The 18,932-nt window shown below is 64.9% G+C and overlaps 2 protein-coding genes across 2 annotated transcripts; one reads left to right on the top strand and one right to left on the bottom strand.

Moving 5' to 3' along the window:
• Positions 1–769: 769 nt before the first annotated feature.
• On the bottom strand, positions 770–9,504 carry LOC128800006 (collagen alpha-1(XVIII) chain-like). Its single transcript, XM_053964892.1, has 24 exons — positions 9,162–9,504; positions 7,110–7,481; positions 6,751–6,890; positions 6,341–6,409; positions 6,105–6,167; positions 5,953–6,018; positions 5,510–5,725; positions 4,954–5,316; positions 4,640–4,759; positions 4,510–4,563; positions 4,287–4,313; positions 3,915–4,016; positions 3,699–3,743; positions 3,447–3,527; positions 3,302–3,343; positions 3,160–3,187; positions 2,894–2,943; positions 2,675–2,809; positions 2,483–2,545; positions 2,288–2,356; positions 2,041–2,109; positions 1,686–1,880; positions 1,376–1,488; positions 770–1,224 (listed from the first exon to the last, which is right to left on the bottom strand). The coding sequence occupies exons 1-24, from the start codon at positions 9,502–9,504 to the stop codon at positions 1,014–1,016; spliced, it is 3,036 nt and encodes a 1,011-aa protein (XP_053820867.1). The 3' UTR covers positions 770–1,013.
• A 77-nt stretch (positions 9,505–9,581) lies between these two features.
• Positions 9,582–18,409, top strand: IGFBP4 (insulin like growth factor binding protein 4). Its single transcript, XM_053965474.1, has 4 exons — positions 9,582–9,957; positions 15,764–15,918; positions 16,034–16,168; positions 16,457–18,409. The coding sequence occupies exons 1-4, from the start codon at positions 9,585–9,587 to the stop codon at positions 16,583–16,585; spliced, it is 792 nt and encodes a 263-aa protein (XP_053821449.1). The 5' UTR covers positions 9,582–9,584; the 3' UTR covers positions 16,586–18,409.
• Positions 18,410–18,932: the final 523 nt, after the last annotated feature.

Here is an 18,932-nt window from a genome sequence, read left to right as displayed (position 1 = left end):
GGACACACTGGGACACACTGGGATGTACTGGGATGTACTGGGACACAGTGGGATGTAGTGGGATGTACTGGGATGTACTGGGACACAGTGGGATGTACTGGGACACACTGGGACACACTGGGACGTACTGGGACACACTGGGACACACTGGGACATACTGGGATGTACTGGGACACACTGGGACACACTGGGACGTATTAGGACACAGTGGGACGTACTGGGACACACTGGGGCATACTGGGACACACTGGGACACAGTGGGATGTACTGGGACACACTGGGACATACTGGGAAGCCCCGGACACACACTGGAATACACCGGACAGACCCTGTGGACCCACTGGGGTACTGCTACACACTGGGCAAACGCCGGGGATTCACTGGGACCCATTGGACTGGGACACTGGACAGGCCCTGGACATGCACTGGGATACATTGGGAATCACTGGGGTACACTGGACAGACCTTGGACACCCACTGGGATACACTGGGAAGGCCTCGGGAACCCGCAGGAATACACTGAGCAAGACCTGGCAACCCACTGGGATGTGCTGGAACACGCTGTGCTCCGGGACCAAAACACAGACCTCGCTGACACGGAGACCTGTGCCAGGGTGTCCCCCCCAGTCACTGCCCATCCCTGGGGACTGGAGCCCGCCCCAGCCCCTCCAGTCCCCGTTCCCATTCCCAGCTGTGTCCCCTCGGCCCCTTGCTGCCATGTCCCCCCAGAACAAAGCATGGTGTCATAAAAACCAACAGTTCTGTATCTTTATTTCTGGGTGGCGACCGTGTTGGCTCCAGTGGGGCTAGGAGGCTGCAGGCACAGCCTAGCATTGCCCCGTGGCACAGGCATCTGTGGGATGGCACAGCTGGGGCTGGGCATGGCACAGCCCGGCTGCACACCCGGGGTCCCCTCGGTGCTCCGGCACAGCTCCGACACCACTCATGGTGCTCCCAGGGACATTCCCCAGCCACACGGGCCTGGAGGAATGCCCGTGGCTCCTGCTGCCGTGTCACCACATGTGCCGGTAAGGAAAAGCCACCTCGATGCAGAGCACGGCCAGCGGTGCGGAGCAGTTGTGCCGGTGGCCGGCCAGCAGCCGGCCCTCGCCCAGGGCAGCGGCCATGCCCTCGGCTGTGCCAGAGCTGCGCCAGCCCTGGCAATCCCACCGGCGGGCATGGCCACCCCGCGGCGTGGAGCCGTGCCAGGCTAGCCGGTGGGGCCTGTGGGTGGGCACGGGGTGAGAGGGGCTGGGGGCACCCTGGGGCGCCCCTGTTCTTTTCTCCTGCGCTTCTGCAGGGAGGGAGCCAGCACAGACCACCCCCCCTCCAGCTCCCACACAGGGACATCCATTCGGGCCCTGTCCACACTCACCAGAGGGGATCTGCCAGGACGTCGCGCCCGTTGAAGGAGTGGATGGGACCCCGCAGGGCAGCACCAGACTGACCCCCAAAGAGGGAGCTCCAGGACTTGGCCAGCAGCTGCCCCTGTGGGCACGAGCCACGCTGCTGAGCCAGGGGCCAGGGGAATGCCCTTGTCCCCAGCACGTGTGGGCGATAACGTCCTCTCGGTTCTGCCAGCTCCCCAAATCCCTGAGCGTGCCCCAGGTGCAGCGGGACCGGGTGCAGCTCACGGGGGCTGTGAGGCTTTGCCACCCCCAGCCCCCTGGGGAGGGGGTACCTGCCTTCAGGTTGACGATGGGGAGGGTCCTGTCTGTCCGCTTGACGATGGACGCCAGGTGCTGGGTGGGGGCTGACAGGAAGGCCCGGAAGGTGCCGTAGAGCCCGGCCTCCTGTGACTGCCGGTAGCACTGCAGGTCAGCGCCCCGGATCCCGCTCATGTCACCCCACAGGGGCACGTTGAGGGCAGCCAGGCGGAGCTGGGGGTGGCAGGGAGGAGTTGAGGTCTCTGCTCCCCTCTTCCCAGAGGGCGTGAGCCTCTGGCACTGCTGGCCAGGACTGGGGGTCCCCTGGGCACCTCTCCCCCCTCTCCCATGACTGGCTGCTCATCCCCACCCCGTGGGGCCAGGCATTCCTTACAGATGGGATCCGTGGGGCCGTGGTGGTTGGCAGAATCTGGGGCAGCCCTTGTTCCTCCTCCTTCTGGATCTGCAAAAACACAGCTCAGGTCAGTCTGGGGGCACCCATCCATGTGCCACGAGTGGGGGGCACCCTCCCCAGACCAACACAACCCCAGGCTCTGCTCATGCTGAGCTGGCACTGCCCTGCTGACATCCAGCCCATGCTATGGCACATCCCTTCCCAGCAGACCCTCAGCAGGGCTCACCAGTGAGTCTGTTGGAGACTGCATGAGTGACGGCGTGTTGGGACCTCTTGGCTGCACCCTCTTCACCTCCTGGATGGAGAGGTGGGAGAAGAAGGAGAGAACAGTCCTGTGAGGTCTGTCCACTCCATCGTGCAGAGGAGGGCTCTGTCCCCTTACAGGGACATGAGTGGAGCCGGCAGCTCCTGCAGCCCTCACCTGGTACTGTGGGGTGGAGGCAGAAGGGTCATCACTAGCCAAGAATGACTTTGGGTCCTCCAGCTGCTCAATGACACATGCAGAGGGACAAGTTAGGGGGAATCCTCCCCTTCCTGGGTATCTGCTGCCCTAGTGCCAAACCCAGCCCTGGATCCTGCCCCCCCCAGCCCTGCCAGGGGCCCCACACGGTACCAGGAGGCGGCTCCAGCCAGCGGGGGTCCGGAGGAAGGCGTTGCTCCCTTCCCGCACATAGACCAGGCTCCCCTCGGGCACAGCACTGCTCGCCTTCACCATCAGCTCCTTGGACTTGAAAACCCACGTCTGGCGCTGGGGGAAGGCAGAGGCTGAGGGTCCTGCTGTGGGGAACGGGGCAGCTGGGGGGCTTTGCCCGGGGCCGCAGCCTGGACGCACCCGGAGATCAGCGCGGGAGTCCGATGGCTCTGTCTGAGGGACACCAGCATCTGGAGAGCCCAGAGATGGTGGGGGGTCACAAGGCGTCCCAGCATAGGGCCTGGATGCTCCCATGGCCCCACAGGGATGCGGTGGGAGTGGGTGGGAGAGCCAGCAGTGGTGCCAGGGACCCGTGCTGTCACAGTCCCGGCACCCAAGGCAGGGAGGCAACACTTCAGGAAAGGTGTCTCCAGGGAGGCTGGAAAACACCTGGGAAACGCCCTCACCTGATGGCCAGCTGCGGTCTGCAGGTGCCTGTGAGGGCAAACAGAGCCTGTGTCTGCTGCTGGGCACAGGGAGAGGGACACCCCTCCTGATGCACGGGGAGGGGACGGGGACACTCTTGGGGACAGCGAGGCCATGGCTTACCGGCTGCTTGCAGGGCGGCTGGGCATGCACGGGGTGCATCCTCTGCAACCAAAGACAGGCAGGTTTGGGGGGGCCCTGGTGCTGTGCACGCTCACACGTGCGTGTGCTCTGGCACGGGCATGTGCACACCAGTGCTGGGCCTTACGTTGAGGTAGAGGAGACCTGGTGGGCCAGGGGGGCCGGGGGGCCCGGGGGGACCGGGGTTCCCGGGGGGACCTCGAAGACCCTGTGGTAGAGCAGTGTGGAGATTGGACTTGGCTGTTTTGGTGCTGCCTTTTAGGAGGGCAGCTCTGTGACACCCAGTTGATGTCCCCCATGCTTCCCACTCCTGTCCCCTCCCAGGGCTGAATGTCCCTGGCTGGGGCAGCGCAGACCCCGGCCAGGCAGGGACTCTCACATGGGGGATGATCGCTCCATAAATCTCTGGTTCCTCTTTCCCATCCTGCAAAGGAAGAGGGAGAAGACTGAGACTGATCTCCATCCTCCCTCTCTCCATTTTCCATTCTCCCCCTCTCCTTCCTCCACCCCATCTGGGACTATGGGTCCTGTGGGGTGACCCATGTCCCCAAGGCTGGGCTGGGGTCCCCGGGCACCCCTTCCCCTGGCCACTCACCGTCTGGTACCTGTTGATGGACCCCCATGAGCCGGGCTGGCTGCCAGTGCTGGGGAAGGGGAGGTGCCCTGGTTTGCACCCGTGCTCCCCATAGCAGCACCCCTGGGTGAGCCGCAGAGAGAGGCAGGATTAGAGCCTGTGCTGAGGCTGGGGGTGGGTCTGGGGTGCGCTGGGGATGTTTATGGGGGGTGGCACAGGTGTGCACACGTGTGCCTCTGCGTGTGCCGTGGTGTGTCTCCTCCCCCACCCTGTGCCCCGTGCCCCAGGGGGAGGTGAAGGGTGCTGGGGGAGCAAAGGCAGCACAAAGGGCTGGGGGGTGCACGCTCAGGTGTGGGGATGGAACCCCCCCACGCTGCTGCTGGGGCTACAAACCGGCTCTCCAGGGTCGCCCTTTTCTCCCTGGAAGGGAAGTGAGAGATCCTGTCAGTGCCCAGCTCTGGGGGTCCCCAGGCGTCCCAAACCCTGCCAGGCAGTGCTGTGCCTCACAGCCAGGGTACCACCCGCCATGGGGCTGTTTGGTCAGGGTGCCATGGCCGGTGCTGTGCCCATGCCCCCTCTCCAGGACTCCTGCCCACGGTGCCACTGCCTGGCTCACCTTGGCGCCTGGCAGCCCGGCCAGTCCATGGTGTCCAGCGTGGCGTGAGTCACACTGAAAAGAGAGGATGTGTGGGGTGACACTGGGATTCCCCCCACCCAGGACCCGCAGCCCGGGACCCCCTACTCACCCTGTAGTCCCCTGGTGGTCCTGGTGGCCCCATGGGACCGGGCATGCCCGGGGACCCCGGCTCTCCGGTCCGGCCAGGGCTCCCTGGCATGCCTGGCAGCCCATACTCGCCCTTCTCACCCTGAGGGCAGATGGCACAGGGTGGTGAGTGTAGAGTTGACCCCCTGTGTTCCCCGGGCCCCTCAGTGGCAGGATTGGGGCAGTGCCGGGGCAGCCCTGGAGCACTCTGAGGGCTTGGTAATGGGGCTGCTCCCCCAGGGCAGGGCGAGGGGCTGGCCCCAAGGCCATGGACAGGCTGGGCTGGGACCCCCTTACCTTTGGTCCTGGGAATCCTGGCTCCCCTCGGAGCCCTGGTTTGCCAGGGAGTGATGCAGATCCTGGGGGACCAGGGGGTCCTTCATGCCCAGGCACGCCGGGGGGACCCTGAGGCCCTGGGAGTCCGGGTGCCCCAGGGGGTCCATCTGGTCCAGTTGAGCCTGGAGACCCTGGAAGTCCTTCAACCCCAGGGAAACCAGGTGGCCCCACGACTCCTGGAGGGCCTGGGGGTCCTGGCTTTCCCTCCCGCCCAGGAGCCCCCTGGGGGCCATCGTGGCCGGGGTAGCCGGGGGGTCCGGGCATGCCGGGCAGCCCGGGGGGACCTGGGGGTCCTGGGTTTCCTGCAGGGCTGGAGACTCCCAGCTGCTTGTCGGGTTGCAGGGAGAGAGGAGAGGGAGCAGAGTCAATGAGCTGCCATGTCACATCCCCTGGTCCCCCTGCCCACCCGAACAGCCACATGTCCCAGTCCTCCCCCCAGTCCCCACCAGTCCCGCCGGGGACGGACCCTGCGGCCAGCACCGGCATCACCTGCCTTTGTTCCTGCTCCGGTGCTCACCTCGTTCTCTGATCTCTCGGGAAGTGCAGCAGGCACGGGTGGGCCCCGGGCTCCCCAGGCGCCCGGGGGTCCCGGGGGCCCCGGTGGTCCCGGAGGACCCGGAGGGCCCCGAGGACCCTGGTGACCTGGCTGTCCTGGGCTCCCGGACTTCCCTCTCTCTCCTAAGAATCCGGGCTGGCCTCTCTCTCCAGGGAACCCTCGGTCACCTTTCTCTCCCTGTCGGGGAAATTCAGAGCCTGGCTCCACCTTCTGGCACTTTCCTCCACTGGAGCCCACCACGGGCACCTGCTCACTCCCTCCCTGGGGCCGCCTGAGTCACTTCTCAACCCAGACCCCAAAATTAGAGTCCAAATCCTGAGCAAAAAAGGGTTTTGCACAGACAAAAGACCATCAGGATTTCGCACGGTGTGTCCCTCTGTGTCCCTGCGGGAGGACCACCGCACCTTTGGGCCGGGAGGGCCGGGCGGGCCGGGGCGCACGGGGCAGACACAGCCGGAGATGTTGTGCACCTGGAGAGGGAGAGAGCAGCCGTGAGCCGCGGGGCCGGAGCCCCGACTGACGGGCCCGACACGGGCGCCCCGCGCCCACCTCTCACCTGGAGGGCAGGGTCCGTCTCCGGGGCCGACGGGACCCGCCGGGGCAGCCCCTTCGCCGTCGTCTGTTCGCGGAGGAGAGGAGGGGCTGAGCGCGAGATCCCTGAGCACCATCCCCATTCCCCACTCCCACCGTCCCCATATCCCATCCCGCCCTGATAGCCCGTGACTTCCAGAGCCCTTTGTCCGTCCCAGGCTGTCCCTGACACCTCCCCGGGGACCAGGACCCCTCCAGCACCTGGATCTGCAGGAGCTCCTCTTCTACTGCGCTCCCCTCAAAGCTCTCCGGGGCGGCCGTGGGTCGGTGCTGCTCGGGACAGACAGGGACTACTCAGTGCAGATCCTGGGGGGCAGGTAGGACCCTCCCCCGGTCGGGGCTGCCCTCAGCCCGGCATGGGGACCCAGCCCCAGCGCAGCTGTGGGTCTGCCCCATGTGAGGGGAGACTGGGGGCTGCCGTGATTTCTTTCCAAGGGGGCAGAGGGAGCTGAGAGTTGAGCTGGGGGTTTGAGCAGGGCTCAGTGCCCAGGCTGGTGTGTGCAAGCAGGGCATGGATAAGGGGAAGGACATTGCAAGGAGCGTGGCAGCAGCTGGGGAGTTTCGGGGGGGCTGGAGGAGCTGGAGGGGACCGCTGCCCAGGGAAAAAGCACCTGGCCTCCTGTGCGCAGCGGGGCACGGCCTGAGCCCTTTGCTGCCCCTCTGGAGTGTTGGTCCCGGCGTTTAGGGGCTGTTGCCAGAGGAGGTTTGCTCAGCAGCACCTTCCCCACGGGCTCCACGCTGGCGTCTGTGTCTGCAGGAGCAAAGGAGCGCTGGGATGGGAGGTGGCAGGGCTGGAGGGGGACCAGGGTTCCAGCACTCCCAGTTCCCAGCGCCTGCCATGGCCACAGCTGTGCCACCAGCAGCTCTAGACCCTGGCACCCCACACATCACCCTCCACGTGCCCCCTCCATGCTGAGGTGCAGGAATTTGGGGCGCTGAGAAAGCCATATCCCCATCCCACCGTGCCTACCTTCCTCCCTATCCAGGCTGGGGGGCATGGGGCTGGTGCCTGGGTCCGGGGTGGTGTCCTCTGAGCCCAGGGAAAACCACTGGGCCGTGGCAGGGTGCAGGCACGTGGCCAGCACCGAGACGATGCAGAGGGTGCGGAGGAGTCGCAGCAGGCTGCTGGACCCCATTCCGCTGCCTCGGGGCCCGGCTGCCCAGGATGGGGGTCCTTGGCTCGTCCCACTCGCCTGCGCCGTCTGGTCCCGCGGCCCCGGCACGGCGCCCGCTGTTATCGGCGGCCCCCGACACGCCCCCTGCCCGCCCCGCACCCGCACCCGCACCCACGGACCGCATCCGGCGGGGGCTGAGCACCCACGCAGCCCGGCCACCGTCTGTCCTGCCAGCCCAGGGAGAGGGGGAACCACAGGAAGGGAGCCAGGGTGAGGAGGAGATGCCAGAATGGATGCGAGGGAGGGCTGGGGAGGAGAAGCTGCCTGGAAATGGGGAGTAAATCCAGTGGAGGAGGGGGGCTGGCTGAGAACAGAAGGCATTGGCTGCAGATCTTCCCTGAGGTCTGTCCTGCTGCTGGTGTCTGGAGGCAGGAGGTATTGGAGTCCTGCAGCATCTGTGCAGGCACCGTGTCCCAAAGTACGTTCAAAGGGCCTGGGGTCTCACTGGTTTCATCAGAGCCACCCTCAGATGGGGGCTACAGCCCTCTCTGACCCCAGCCCCCTCCTGCAATGTCTCCCCAGGGCTGTGGCAGCTCCAGACCCTGCTGGGGTGTGTGGCTGAGGAGCAGCAGCCAGTTTGGACCCCCACAGCCTCAGGAATCCCAAAGAGCTCCCCATCAAGGACTGGGGGCATCAGGCTGTCCCAGGCAAGGACCTGGGCTACACTGAGCACCAAACACCAGCACGGAGCCCCTGCATGGCCTCAGAGCTGTGGTTGGGGTGGGGGCAGCACAGCTGTGGGGAGCACCGGCCCAGCCCCACTCTGTTGTACAGGATGGTGCTGGGACAGGGACCTGGAGGAGCAGTGCCTGGGCAGAGGTGAGGGAACAGTGTCCTCCCCCGCGTGCCCCACGGGCGTTGCCTCTGCCCGCAGACACAACAGTCTCCCTGGCAGGCACTCAGTGCTGCCAAGGCCTGATAAGGTGCCACGGCCTGAGCGGGACTGGGCACCTGTTTGGGTTTGGTCTCTGCTGGGACACTGAGTCAAGGCTGGTGCCTCTGCCCTGAGTCACGGCCGCTGTGCAGCAGTGCCAGGCAGGGCAGGGGCTCAGAGTGTGATGATTCCTTGTGGGGCCTGGGGCTGGGGGGTGTGGGGGACATAGACCCTGTTTGCCCCTGCCTTGCCTGCACTTGCTGATGCCCAACTCACCTGCACGGGAGAGAGAAGATGGTCTTGGGAGCCCTGGTGGCAATGCCACCAGTGCTGTCACTCAAGCCTCGAAATGCCAGTTTGAGCACTAGATGTACTCACCTATGAGATGAATTCAGGGTTCCCAGCCCAGGCCCTGCATGACAGGCAGCTCTGCTCCTCTTGTCCCACCCACTGCACTGACCCCCGCACCAGAGCCCCCCTGCCCTATCCAGGACACCCGTGCTGTGCCCAAGACCCCGCTGCAGTGCCCACGACCCCCTCACCATATCCAGACAGGTCCCTCCAGCTGCCCCAAAGCTGATGCTGACTGCGATGCCCCAGGGCGGAGCTCGGGGGTCACTAATCCCGGGTGATGCTCGGGGACTGTCCCGCGGGCACAGGGGTTGCTCCCCGCCGTCTCCGGGCTCCCGCCCTCTCCCGGTGCTGCGGGGACTGACGGGGCCGGGGTCCCAGGAGGCAGCCGGGGCTTCCGCCCGCTCCCGCTTTTCCCGAGTAGCCACTAGGTGCCGGCAGCCTTCAACCTATCCCGGGCTGTGCGGGGCGGGGGGCGCGGGGGGCCGCGGCTGCGGAACCGGGGGCAGGTGGGCTCGGGGAGCCGGCGGGGCCGCCCTGGGCCGTCCCGGACACACCGGGGCCGAGCCGTTCGGGATGCTCCCATGTCAGCAGCACTTTTCTGCCCGCCGGGGTCCCCCACTCCCGGAGCCCACCCCAGGGGTCTTGGCCGCATTCCCCGCGCTGCAGCCCCGCACGGTGCGACCCCCGCTCATCCCGGTTGCTCTCGGTACTGAGCAGGGGTGGAAGAAGCGGGTGATTCGGGCGGGTGGCGCGGGGCCGTGGGCTCCGGGCCGCTTCTCCGCGCTGCCCGGCGCCGGGGCTGCCCCGCCGGTGGCCTCGCTGCTGAAGCCACCGGCGGTGCCGGTGCCGGTGTGGCCGCCGCCGGGGGGAGCGTCGCCGCCCGGTGGGCTCCCGGTGGCGACGGGGGCGGCCCCGCCGGTGGCCCCGGTGGCGGCGGCGGGAGGTGTGGCCAGGGGCCGCATAAAGCCGCATAAAGCCGCCGCCGCCGCCCCGCGCCCGCCGCCAGCCGAGCGCCGCGGAGCGGGGCCGGAGCGGGGCCGCCATGCGCCCGGGGCCGGGGCTGCCGGGGCTGCCGGTGCTGCCGGTGGTGCTGGCGCTGCTGGCGGCGGCGGCGCGGCCGGGCAGCGGCGAGGAGGCGATCCAGTGCCCGCCGTGCTCGGAGGAGCGGCTGGCGCGGTGCAAGGCTCCGCAGGGCTGCGCGGAGCTGGTGCGGGAGCCGGGCTGCGGGTGCTGCGCGACCTGCGCGCTGCCCCGCGGCACCGCCTGCGGCGTCTACACCGCGCGCTGCGGTGCGGGGCTGCGCTGCTACCCCCCCCGCGGCGAGCCCCGGCCCCTCCGCACCCTCATGCACGGCCAGGGCATCTGCACAGACCTGGCCGACGTCGAGGCCATCCAGGAGAGCCTCCAGCCCCCAGGTGAGGCGGCGGAGGGGCGGCAGAGGGTGGGTGCCCAGGGTGGGTACCCTGGGTGGGTGCCTGGGGGTCCTTGTCCCTCACAGGGGCAGTGGCATAAACCCCTGTTGGCACCAACCCACTCCCTGCTTCCTCGGCAAGAGCTGTGGCCACAGGATTGGACTCATCAGGGACCTTCCCATACTTAGAGGGAGCTGATAAAAATGATGAATAGTGACTTCTACACGGATAGATTGTGACAGGGCAAGGGGAAAGATTTTAAACTAAAAAGGGAAGATTTAGATTAGCTGTTAGGAGGAGATTCCTCCCTGTGAGAGTGGTGAGGCTCTGGCACAGGTTGCCCAGAATATTTCTGGATGCCCCATCCCTGGAAGTGTTCAAGGCCAGGTGGGATGAGGTTTGGAGCAACCTTGTCTGGTGGAATGTGTCCCTGCCCATGGCAGGAGGGTGGAACTGGGTGGTCTTTAAGGTCCCTTCCAGCCCAAACAATTCCATGACTCTAAGAGGCAGGATGGGATGGGACAGCACAGGATGGGAATGCAGGGAGCATGTTCCAGGGAGGGAGCAGAGATAGGCTGCAGGAGACCTGGTACAAGTGGTTCACATTTGTGCCATCCTTACCCACTTTGGGCACAGCAGTGTCGCAGCCACTGGCACCGCATGTGCTGGAGAGGTGAACCTTCACCTGCTGTGCCCTGGCTGCAACGTGGCCTGCGAGCACCTGCAGCCCTTGGGGACACATCCCAGCTGCCAGGGAAGCTCCCATTGCACAGTGACCCCTGGGATGCTGCCGGCAGATCTGGCTGCACTGCCAGGGGGAAACGGGAAAGAGGCCACGGGGCACCTGCTTCCCTCCAGGCAGGTCCCACTGTGTGGGAGCTGTGTCTGTCCGTGCCAGGCAGGGCAGCGGGGTGCAGGCAGGGCCAGGCTGGAGGAGCTGCACCCGGGCTGCTCTGTCTGCCTTGCAGGTGGTGATGGTGGCCCTCTGCCACACCCCTGGTGCTCGGGCAGGATCTGGGGTCTGAGACTGGAGCCGGCAGTGGGAGCCCACCCCAGAGCTGTGCAGGTCACACCATGGCAATGAGGCTGCTCCCCGGGAATGAGTGTGGGGATCACTCTATTCATGGTCTCCCTTTCCCATCCTGCAGCCTGTGAACCAGGACCATGTCCCCTGAAGCTGGGGAGTATCATCCCAAAACAATCTACAGGCTGGTCTGGCCTGACCCTGGGTCCCCACAAAGGGTCACTTGGAGCTCCCTGAGGGGCAGAAGGGACTGGAGCAATGTTTATCCCTGCCCACCTGGGGGGCTGGATCCCAGTTCCACTCCCTCCTTGCATGTCCGATCCATGGCAGCTCCTCTGGCGTCCCCGCTGTGATGAGTGCCGTTGGTGGATAGGCCCCTTTAGCCACCCCCCTGCTGGGACAGGAGCTGGCTGGGAGTGCTTGGAGCCCCCCTGTCCTGCCTGTCTGTCCTCATCCCACATCCTGCAGGAGCTGTCTGGGCTCCCTGGCCCGGGGCTGCGCCGTGCTGCCAAGCCCTGTTGGTTTTGGCCGTGCCCTGTGTAATGCAACATTTTTTCCCAGAGCCTTTAGGAAACAGACTTGCATTTTTTCCCTTCCTTCCCGCGGTGTTTTGGCTTGGCTGGGGATGGGTGGGTGGCTATGGGAGCCGGGTCGCCCGCCGGGCACTGTGCTAGCCAGCAGCGTCACAGGCAGCAGGGCGGGCGAGAGGGCACTAGGAGCCCCAGTGTCCTGGACAGCCCGTCAGGATATGGGCAGGACACCCGCAGCAAATTGCTCGGTGCAGTCCCAGTGGTACATCCCCCCGTGGGTCCCTGACCTGTTCTGCACCCCGGGGACAGTGGGAGTGTGGGGCTGGGGGCTGCAGGCTCCCCCGCTGCCACACAGCCCTGCCTGGCACAGCGAGGGCACCCTGGCGTGGCCGGTGCCTCTGATGTGTCCCCTTAGGATCAGCAGGAGGGAATTAAATGCCCGTTCAGGGGCAGGGGCGTACAGAGCAGGTGCCCCCGGCTGTGCCCGTGGCCCCGGGGCCGAGCGGGTGCCGGCGGCTGGGAAGCGGTTAACGCGCAGCTCGTACAGTAAACATTTTGTCTGGGGGCTCTGCCCGGGGGGCTCCGCATTCCAGGGAAGAGGCTGGGATCAGGGGGCTGGGCTGAGGCTGAGCTTTCTGAACGGTTAGGCATGGCTCCCGGCTCCACAGGCAGCAAGAGGCTCTCAGCTCACCCGGGACCTGTGGCACCCACAGGACGTGACTCTTGGGAGGTGAGGGAGCAGTGGCTGCTTGTCTGATTCGAGACTGTCTTCCGTGGCAGCGGGTCTGGGCACCTTGTGCTGGACCCTGTCCCTGCCACCCACTCCTGGCCCTGCCAGCTCACGGCTGGCTTTGGGATCCCACTCCTCGGCCAGAGCCCTGCGCAGGGGCCGGCTCCAGAAGGTCCCAGCCCTGGCTTTCCGTCACAGCTGGTGGGTGGTGGTGGCTGAGCCCGTGTGTGGCAGCCAGGAGGAGGTGAGGACATACTCCCCTGCACACATGATGAGTGATTTAGTGTTGGGTAAATGATTATGTCTGGGAAAACCTGACCTATGGGAGCTGTGTTCATCCCGTGTGGTCTCTGTAAGCTGGGACAGATCCTGCTTCCTTTCCGTGTGCAGTGACTGGGAGGAATGGTGGTGGCTGAGCCATGGCTGGACAGTGCACAGGCAGGGAGGACAGGCTGGGTTCTGCCAGTCAAGGCTCAGCCATGTCCTGTCTGTCCCCTGGGGTGCGGGCTCATCCACGCTTGGGTTCCTCCAGGCTGGGTGCTGCTCCTGGCAAGGTTCTGGTCCCTCTGGGGAATCACCTGCATCTGCACTCCTTACTCCCTCTGCTGCATCCTGACCTCCCCTCCCTCGGTCCCACACTGGGCACTGAGGTGGGAGGTGCTCAGCCGTGTTTGAGCACGGCACTGTGTCCCGGCATGGGGACACATGGCCCAGGCTCCCAGCTGCCATCCCAGGCCAAGGGGCAGTAGGTGCCTGGGCCTGCACCCCTGCCACCCCCATCCCTGCCTCCCCACGTTCTGCCAGAGCCAGCACTTGGCAAAAGGAGCACGGCCCTCCCAGTGCTGGCTCCTGCCAAGTCCAGAGCCCAGGAAGCCAAGAGCCAGCACTGCCACAGTCCTGCCAGGACCACCCACAGGTGACACTGGGGACGCTGGACAGGGACACGGAGGGTGCTGGGGCTCACTGTGGCTTGTGCCATGTTGGCCACAGACACGTGGATGTCCCTTCTGCCTTTTGAGGTGTATGAGATCCTTGGTACCGGGGCTGGTGGCACAAGGGGGAGCAGGGCTAGAGCTCACAGTGACACTTGTCTGTCCCCATGGGCACACACAAGAGGTCCCAGGGCTTTGCTGGCTGCCCCAGGCTCGGCTCCCACGGGATCCGCGGGGTGGAGCCGGAGCCCTTCACCGCTCCCTCGGGCTCAGCGCTGTGAATCACAAATTCGGCACGTGACCAACCTCATTTGCAGCTCCCGTTAATTGAAGGCGATGCTGAATGACTCGTTTGTGTCCCCTGTCCACAGGCCGGCAGGAATCCTCCTCCTCCCGGCACAGCCACTGTGTCCAGCGAGGTCAGCCCCCCCTCCCATCCCCTTGGCACCCACTTCCTTTCCAAAGTGAGCAGAGAGGCTTTCCTTGGCCAAATCGGGACCCCCGTACCCTCCATCCCTCCAGGGTGGTGGTGCCCATGCATAAGTGGCAGATTGGGTGGCATCGGGGCAGTGTGGGGTGTGGCAGCTCCGGGCTCCACACGCGTTGCTTTTCCCAAATCTTTGTGCTGAGGGTGAGTTTTCTGGTCCAGTCGGATTTCCAGGGAGACGAGAGCTTCCCTGAGCTGCTGTGTGTCACTTAGCAGGGGGACAGTAACCCCGAGGGCAGCAGCGATCCGCGTGGCAGGGAGGGATGCTGGAGCTGCCGTGAACGCCGGGAGCCGCGGGTCCCGAGCGCTGTCAGGAGCCGCCTCGCTGCCCGGAGGCACCGGCGTTTCATGTGACCTTATGAAAATGTTATTGGCATCTGGTTTTATTTAAGCCGGGAGATTTGATGCTCTGAAGGCAGCTGGCGGGGGAAGGAGGGGGGTTTGGCCGTGCCGGCGATCGGTGAGGGCTTCCCCTGCAGGGGCAGCGCCGGTGCCTCCCGGTCCTGCCTTTGCATGGCGTGGGAGCAGCGCATGGAGGTGCAGGAATTTTGGCATGGTGCTCCCCACCGGTGCCAAATCTGCCCAGCTCTTCCTGTGTGTCTCCCCAGAGGGACACAGGGGAGGGAAGGAGCATCCTTGCCAGAAGCCCCGAGCACCCGGCGGGGCTCTGCCGCCAGCGCCCCCATTGCGCCACAGCCTCATGGTTGGTGCCGCCGGGGCTGGCGCTGGCACTGCTCTGTGCAGGGTCCTGGAGACTTTGGGTTCGTGTTTCAAATTTCAAGGGCATGAGCTATTTCCTGGAAAAAAATGGACAGATTAAGCAAAAAGCAAATAACACCCACGAGGGAGGGGGTTTTGACTGGGGCTTCGCTCTGGACTTTACCCGGGCCCCCAGGAGCTGGGCCAGGAGCCCTGCACTGCAGGGACCGTGGCAAGAGGTGCCGGCGGGAGATCAGGACCGGGATGCCGTGGGGATACAGTGGGCAGGAAGCTGCGGCTCCCACCCCTCTGCCTACCTGTGGGAAGGGCCGGTGCCAGGCGTCACCCTGCAGCCCCTGTCCTTGCACTCTGAGCCCCTGGGTGTGACCCTCGACAGTGACCACCCCCTGCCTGGGTCGGGAAGGTTTTCCCTGCTGCCAGCTGCAATATTGATTCGTTTAAGCCCAACCCCACGATAACCTCAGCCATTTCCCTGCACAGCCCAGGTGGACTGGGGGGCAAAACACTGCTTGGGCTGTGCCTGACGCAGCTGTGAGCACAGGAGGAACCCTGGCTCCTGGGGTGTCCCCCCTCCACAGAGTCTTCGCGGGCCCCAAACCAGAGGAACCGGCAGCTCTTTAAAAACTAAAGTCATGCTGAGCTCTCGTCTCATGACGCTCTGTCCAGCTGCCAACATCTGGGCCGGCAGCTTGGCTGCTCTCCTGGTGCAGGCGGGGATGCCAAGTGCTGCCTTTTGGGATCGGCCCCGTGGGAGATTAACTTTCTTATTCCAGGAATTTCTTCTTTCATGTCTTGGCGAGGGCCGTTCCCCGCAGCAGAGCACGGCTCCACTCCCGGCCGTGGCGCCCGGTGCCGCCCCGGGCCTGGCGGGTGCTCAGCACCGCCCCGGTGCCTCCACTGCCACTGCAGCTCCTAAAGGCAGATTTTGGGGGGCACCAGGGGCGTCCTGGAGCTCGTTATCCCAGAGTCAGCTTCCAGTGCTGTGGGTGAGCACCTCGTGCCTGGTGACACGTGGCTGGCAAGGGCACAGCCAGACCCAGCACACTGGAGCCACTGCCCAGCACTCACAGCAGGCATTTGTGACCCTACAGTAACAGACACACGGCAACAAATTGTTAGTTGTGGCTAATGAGTAGGAAAAACTCCCAGGAGTCTTTCCCAGTGCTGCAGGGAGCTCAGCCCAGTGCAGTGGCAGGGGTAGGATGGACCCAGGGCTGTGAGTGACACCTGTGGAGACCAGAGATGGTGATGTGGAGCCTGCCAGAAACCACTACATGTTGTTCCTCGGGGTGCAAGTGGCACTGTGAAGACTGGGGCACCGTGGGGGCTCTGCCACCTTCAGGGCTGCCCTGTGGCACTGAGCCCCCTTGGTCTGTGTCTCTGCAGAGAAGGAGGAGATCGACCACCCCAACAACAGCTTCAGCCCCTGCAGCATCCACGACCGCAAGTGCCTGCAGAAGCAGCAGGCGAAGAGGGTCAACAACGGCAACAAGATGCGCAGCAGCGGGAGCCCTCACCACCGTGAGGACACGCGGGTCATGGTGAGCACCAGGAGGATGGGGAGGGCAGGGTGGGTGCTCCAGGGTCGGTGTTCTGGGGCCCCGGGCCAGGAGCACGTGCCAGCCCTGCGACCAGCTCAGCCCCCACTTTCCCCAGGCACAGGGCTCGTGCCAGAGCGAGCTGCACCGGGCGCTGGAGAGGCTGGCGGCCTCGCAGACCCGGACGCACGAGGACCTCTATGTCATCCCCATCCCCAACTGCGACCGCAACGGCAACTTCCACCCCAAGCAGGTAGGATGGGCTCTGACCTATCACGGGGGACTGGGGGGGGCTTTCTGTAGAGCCAGGGTGAGACTGGGAGGGGGACATGGATGGAGGGGACAGTGACAAGGCATGGCAGAGCCTGCCTGGCTCCTGGCTTTGGTAGGAATCACCCTTTGGGTGCTGGGGGCCCTTTACAAAAGCCCCAGGTGGGATGGGGGTGGTAAAGCACCAAAGAGAGCTCCTGGTTGCCAGGCAGCCCATGGGAATGGCCATGGGGTCCAGGCTGGGTGTCCTTGACCGAAGCCATCCCCACAGTGTCACCCGGCGCTGGACGGGCAGCGGGGCAAGTGCTGGTGTGTGGACCGCAAGACGGGGGTGAAGCTGCCGGGCTTCCTGGAGCTGAAGGGGGACTTGGACTGTCACCAGCTGGCCGACAGCATGTGAGCGTGACCGCGGTGGCCCCGCGCCGTGCAGGGCCAGGGCCCCCGCCGGGGCTGCCCAGGAGAGAAGGAGAGGGGACGTGACTGCTGAGCAGCGCCCTGGTGCCAGGGGATCGCACCGCGCTCCGTGCCGCGGGCTGCCCGCGGCACCGCCATGACCACTATCAGCCACCGCCGGGGATCGCGGCGTGCTGGATCCATCCCACACGGACACAGCTCGGACGATGCTGCCCTGGGACCGGGGTCAGGCTGCCTGGGTGGAGAGGGTGGGGGGCACCCTTGATGCTGCTGCTGCTGCTGCCTCGTGGTAGCCCCGGTTTTCAGCCTGGCCTCGCAGGCAGCCTCGGACACCTGGCACCTCGGGGGGGGCGGTGGCAGCATCACATTTGCAGCTCAGTGCCCTCCGTGCCAGACCTCTGCATGGGCAGCAGCAGAAGTGCCTCATCCTGCCCTCCCTGGTGGCAAGAGGCTGCCCAGGCAAGGACTGGGGGCCCCGGAGAGACCCCCCCCCCCCCCCCCCCCGCCTGCATCCCACCCTGAGCGTGTGTGTGTGAAGGGCAGTGTGGCCACTCAGAGCAATAAGAGACCTTCCCCCTCCCTGCTGCAGCCCTCCAGCCCCGCAGCCCGGGACCTCCTCCCCACAGCCCAGCCCCATCCCACTCCCTGTGCAGGGACAAAGCCTCCCATCCATCCTGTCTCCCCTTCCTCCATCCTGGGGTGAGGGGGTCAGGATCCCCAACCAAGCATCACTGAGGGGAAGGTGGAGGGGTGAGGAATGCCCAGGAAACACATCCCAGGGGGAAGAGCTTCTTTTGGTTTGAGTTTTTTCTTTCTTCCCCAAATATTTTAGTATTTAGAAAATGTTGTTGGTGAGATTGAATAAGTGACTGTGTGGCCTCGAGGCTGGAATTCTCCATCCCCAGGGACCAGGGCACTGTGGTGATGGCTCCTGGTCTTATTTTCTTGGCCAATGTGACAAAACTGGGATGGATTCGGGAATGTCTCCATGATGGGATCTGCAGATTTCACCAGTACAACGTTCTCAGCTGAGAAATTATCACTGTTTTTGTACCTGGTTTTTCTTCAAGCTGGGATGGAAATTTTTCACATAGAAATGTCATGGGGAAGTGTGCCAAAGGCAGAGGGGACTTCCCCAATCCCCTCCTGACCCACCCTCTGGCTCCATGGCCTTAGTGGTAGGTTTTGGTTTTCCACGTGGATTTGTCCTGTCCAAGGCCCCCCGATGGGAACGAAGCGTTTCAGTTTTAGTGAAACACCCTCTGCCCTCCTGACCCCCTGCCTGCCCTGGCTGCCCGTGGCCCTGCTCACACACAACCTCTAAACTGAATCAATTTACCGGGACGGTCCTCGGTGGGGAGGGGGGTCCCTGTCCCTGCCACCCCTCAGAGCCACCGCCCCAAGGAAGGGATTCCCGGGGCCAGTCCCAGTGCCAGTCACCTGCGGCAGCACCACAGCAGGACACGGCGCAGTGGCAGCGCCAGCCCGCTGGCCTCGGCCACTCCCGAGTACACCAGGGCGGGTCCAGCAGGGCCTTTCCTGGTTTGGGGGTTCCTGGCACATTCTGTGTCCCGCCCCGAGGGCTCCAGCGTCTCGTAGCGTCTCTCCTGTAGTTTAGGGCTGTATTTACACACGACCATGTACCAGTGTCCCCCACCCGCAGCGCGTCCCCTGGAGCCCAAGGGGTCCCTGTCCGTCCCTCCCGGGCCAAGCCCGTCCCATCAGATTCCTGTGTAGCACCGACCTTTTGCAGTACACTTGAACCTTTGTATCCTCAAAAAAGGTAATTACTGTATTTAATTTCCCGTTATTTGATGTGTTTCTATCGAGTGTGTTTTATCTTTTATGGCTTTAAATTACGGGAGAGGAGGGAGGCAGAGCAGGAAAGAGTGGGGCTGTGGATTCCACTGGCGTGGGGACAGGCTCTGGTCACCACCTCTGGCCAAGGACCTGGTCTCCTGGTCCTGTGTTGGGTTTGGGGTTCAGCAGCCCTGGAAATGCAGGAGCCCACAAGCCTCTGGAAGAACTTCACTGCGCAGGGATGGGGAACAAATAATTTCTTGCTTCCTCATGGCTCCCGGCTCAGCGTCTCCACCGGTGGCACCGGGAGGATTGTCACCGTCAGCCCTACACAGCGCCACGGAGCAGCGGCGGGGCCGGAGACGGCGCCAGGCTGGGGAGGGGACCCTGGACCGGCTTCAAAGTTCAGGGACAGACAGGGACAGGCACCGGCTGCTCCAGGGACGCGGGCTCACGGCCAGGCAGTGCCGCTGGCCTTGACGAGCCGCAGCCCGAGGCAAATGTGCAGGTGCCTGCTGGTGCCAGGCTGCACC

The sequence above is a fragment of the Vidua chalybeata genome, chromosome 26, assembly GCF_026979565.1.
Source record: "Vidua chalybeata isolate OUT-0048 chromosome 26, bVidCha1 merged haplotype, whole genome shotgun sequence".
NCBI lineage: Eukaryota > Metazoa > Chordata > Aves > Passeriformes > Viduidae > Vidua > Vidua chalybeata.
The sequence above is the reverse complement of the archived record's forward strand: the minus strand, read 5'-3'. Positions and strand labels throughout refer to the sequence as shown.

What these genes read in the sequence shown, in the direction of transcription:
- LOC128800006 (XM_053964892.1), bottom strand. Translation starts at nt 9,504, where the DNA reads ATGCGGCCCCTGGCCACACCTCCCGCCGCCGCCACCGGGGCCACCGGC. An exon ending in ATGGAGCGATCATCCCCCAT is followed by an intron (nt 3,528 to 3,698) that starts GTGAGAGTCCCT and finishes GCTCTACCACAG; the next exon opens with GGTCTTCGAGGTCCCCCCGG. An exon ending in AGCCGCCCTGCAAGCAGCCG is followed by an intron (nt 3,188 to 3,301) that starts GTAAGCCATGGC and finishes TTGCCCTCACAG; the next exon opens with GCACCTGCAGACCGCAGCTG.
- IGFBP4 (XM_053965474.1), top strand. Translation starts at nt 9,585, where the DNA reads ATGCGCCCGGGGCCGGGGCTGCCGGGGCTGCCGGTGCTGCCGGTGGTG. An exon ending in GGAGAGCCTCCAGCCCCCAG is followed by an intron (nt 9,958 to 15,763) that starts GTGAGGCGGCGG and finishes GTGTCTCTGCAG; the next exon opens with AGAAGGAGGAGATCGACCAC. An exon ending in GCAACTTCCACCCCAAGCAG is followed by an intron (nt 16,169 to 16,456) that starts GTAGGATGGGCT and finishes CCATCCCCACAG; the next exon opens with TGTCACCCGGCGCTGGACGG.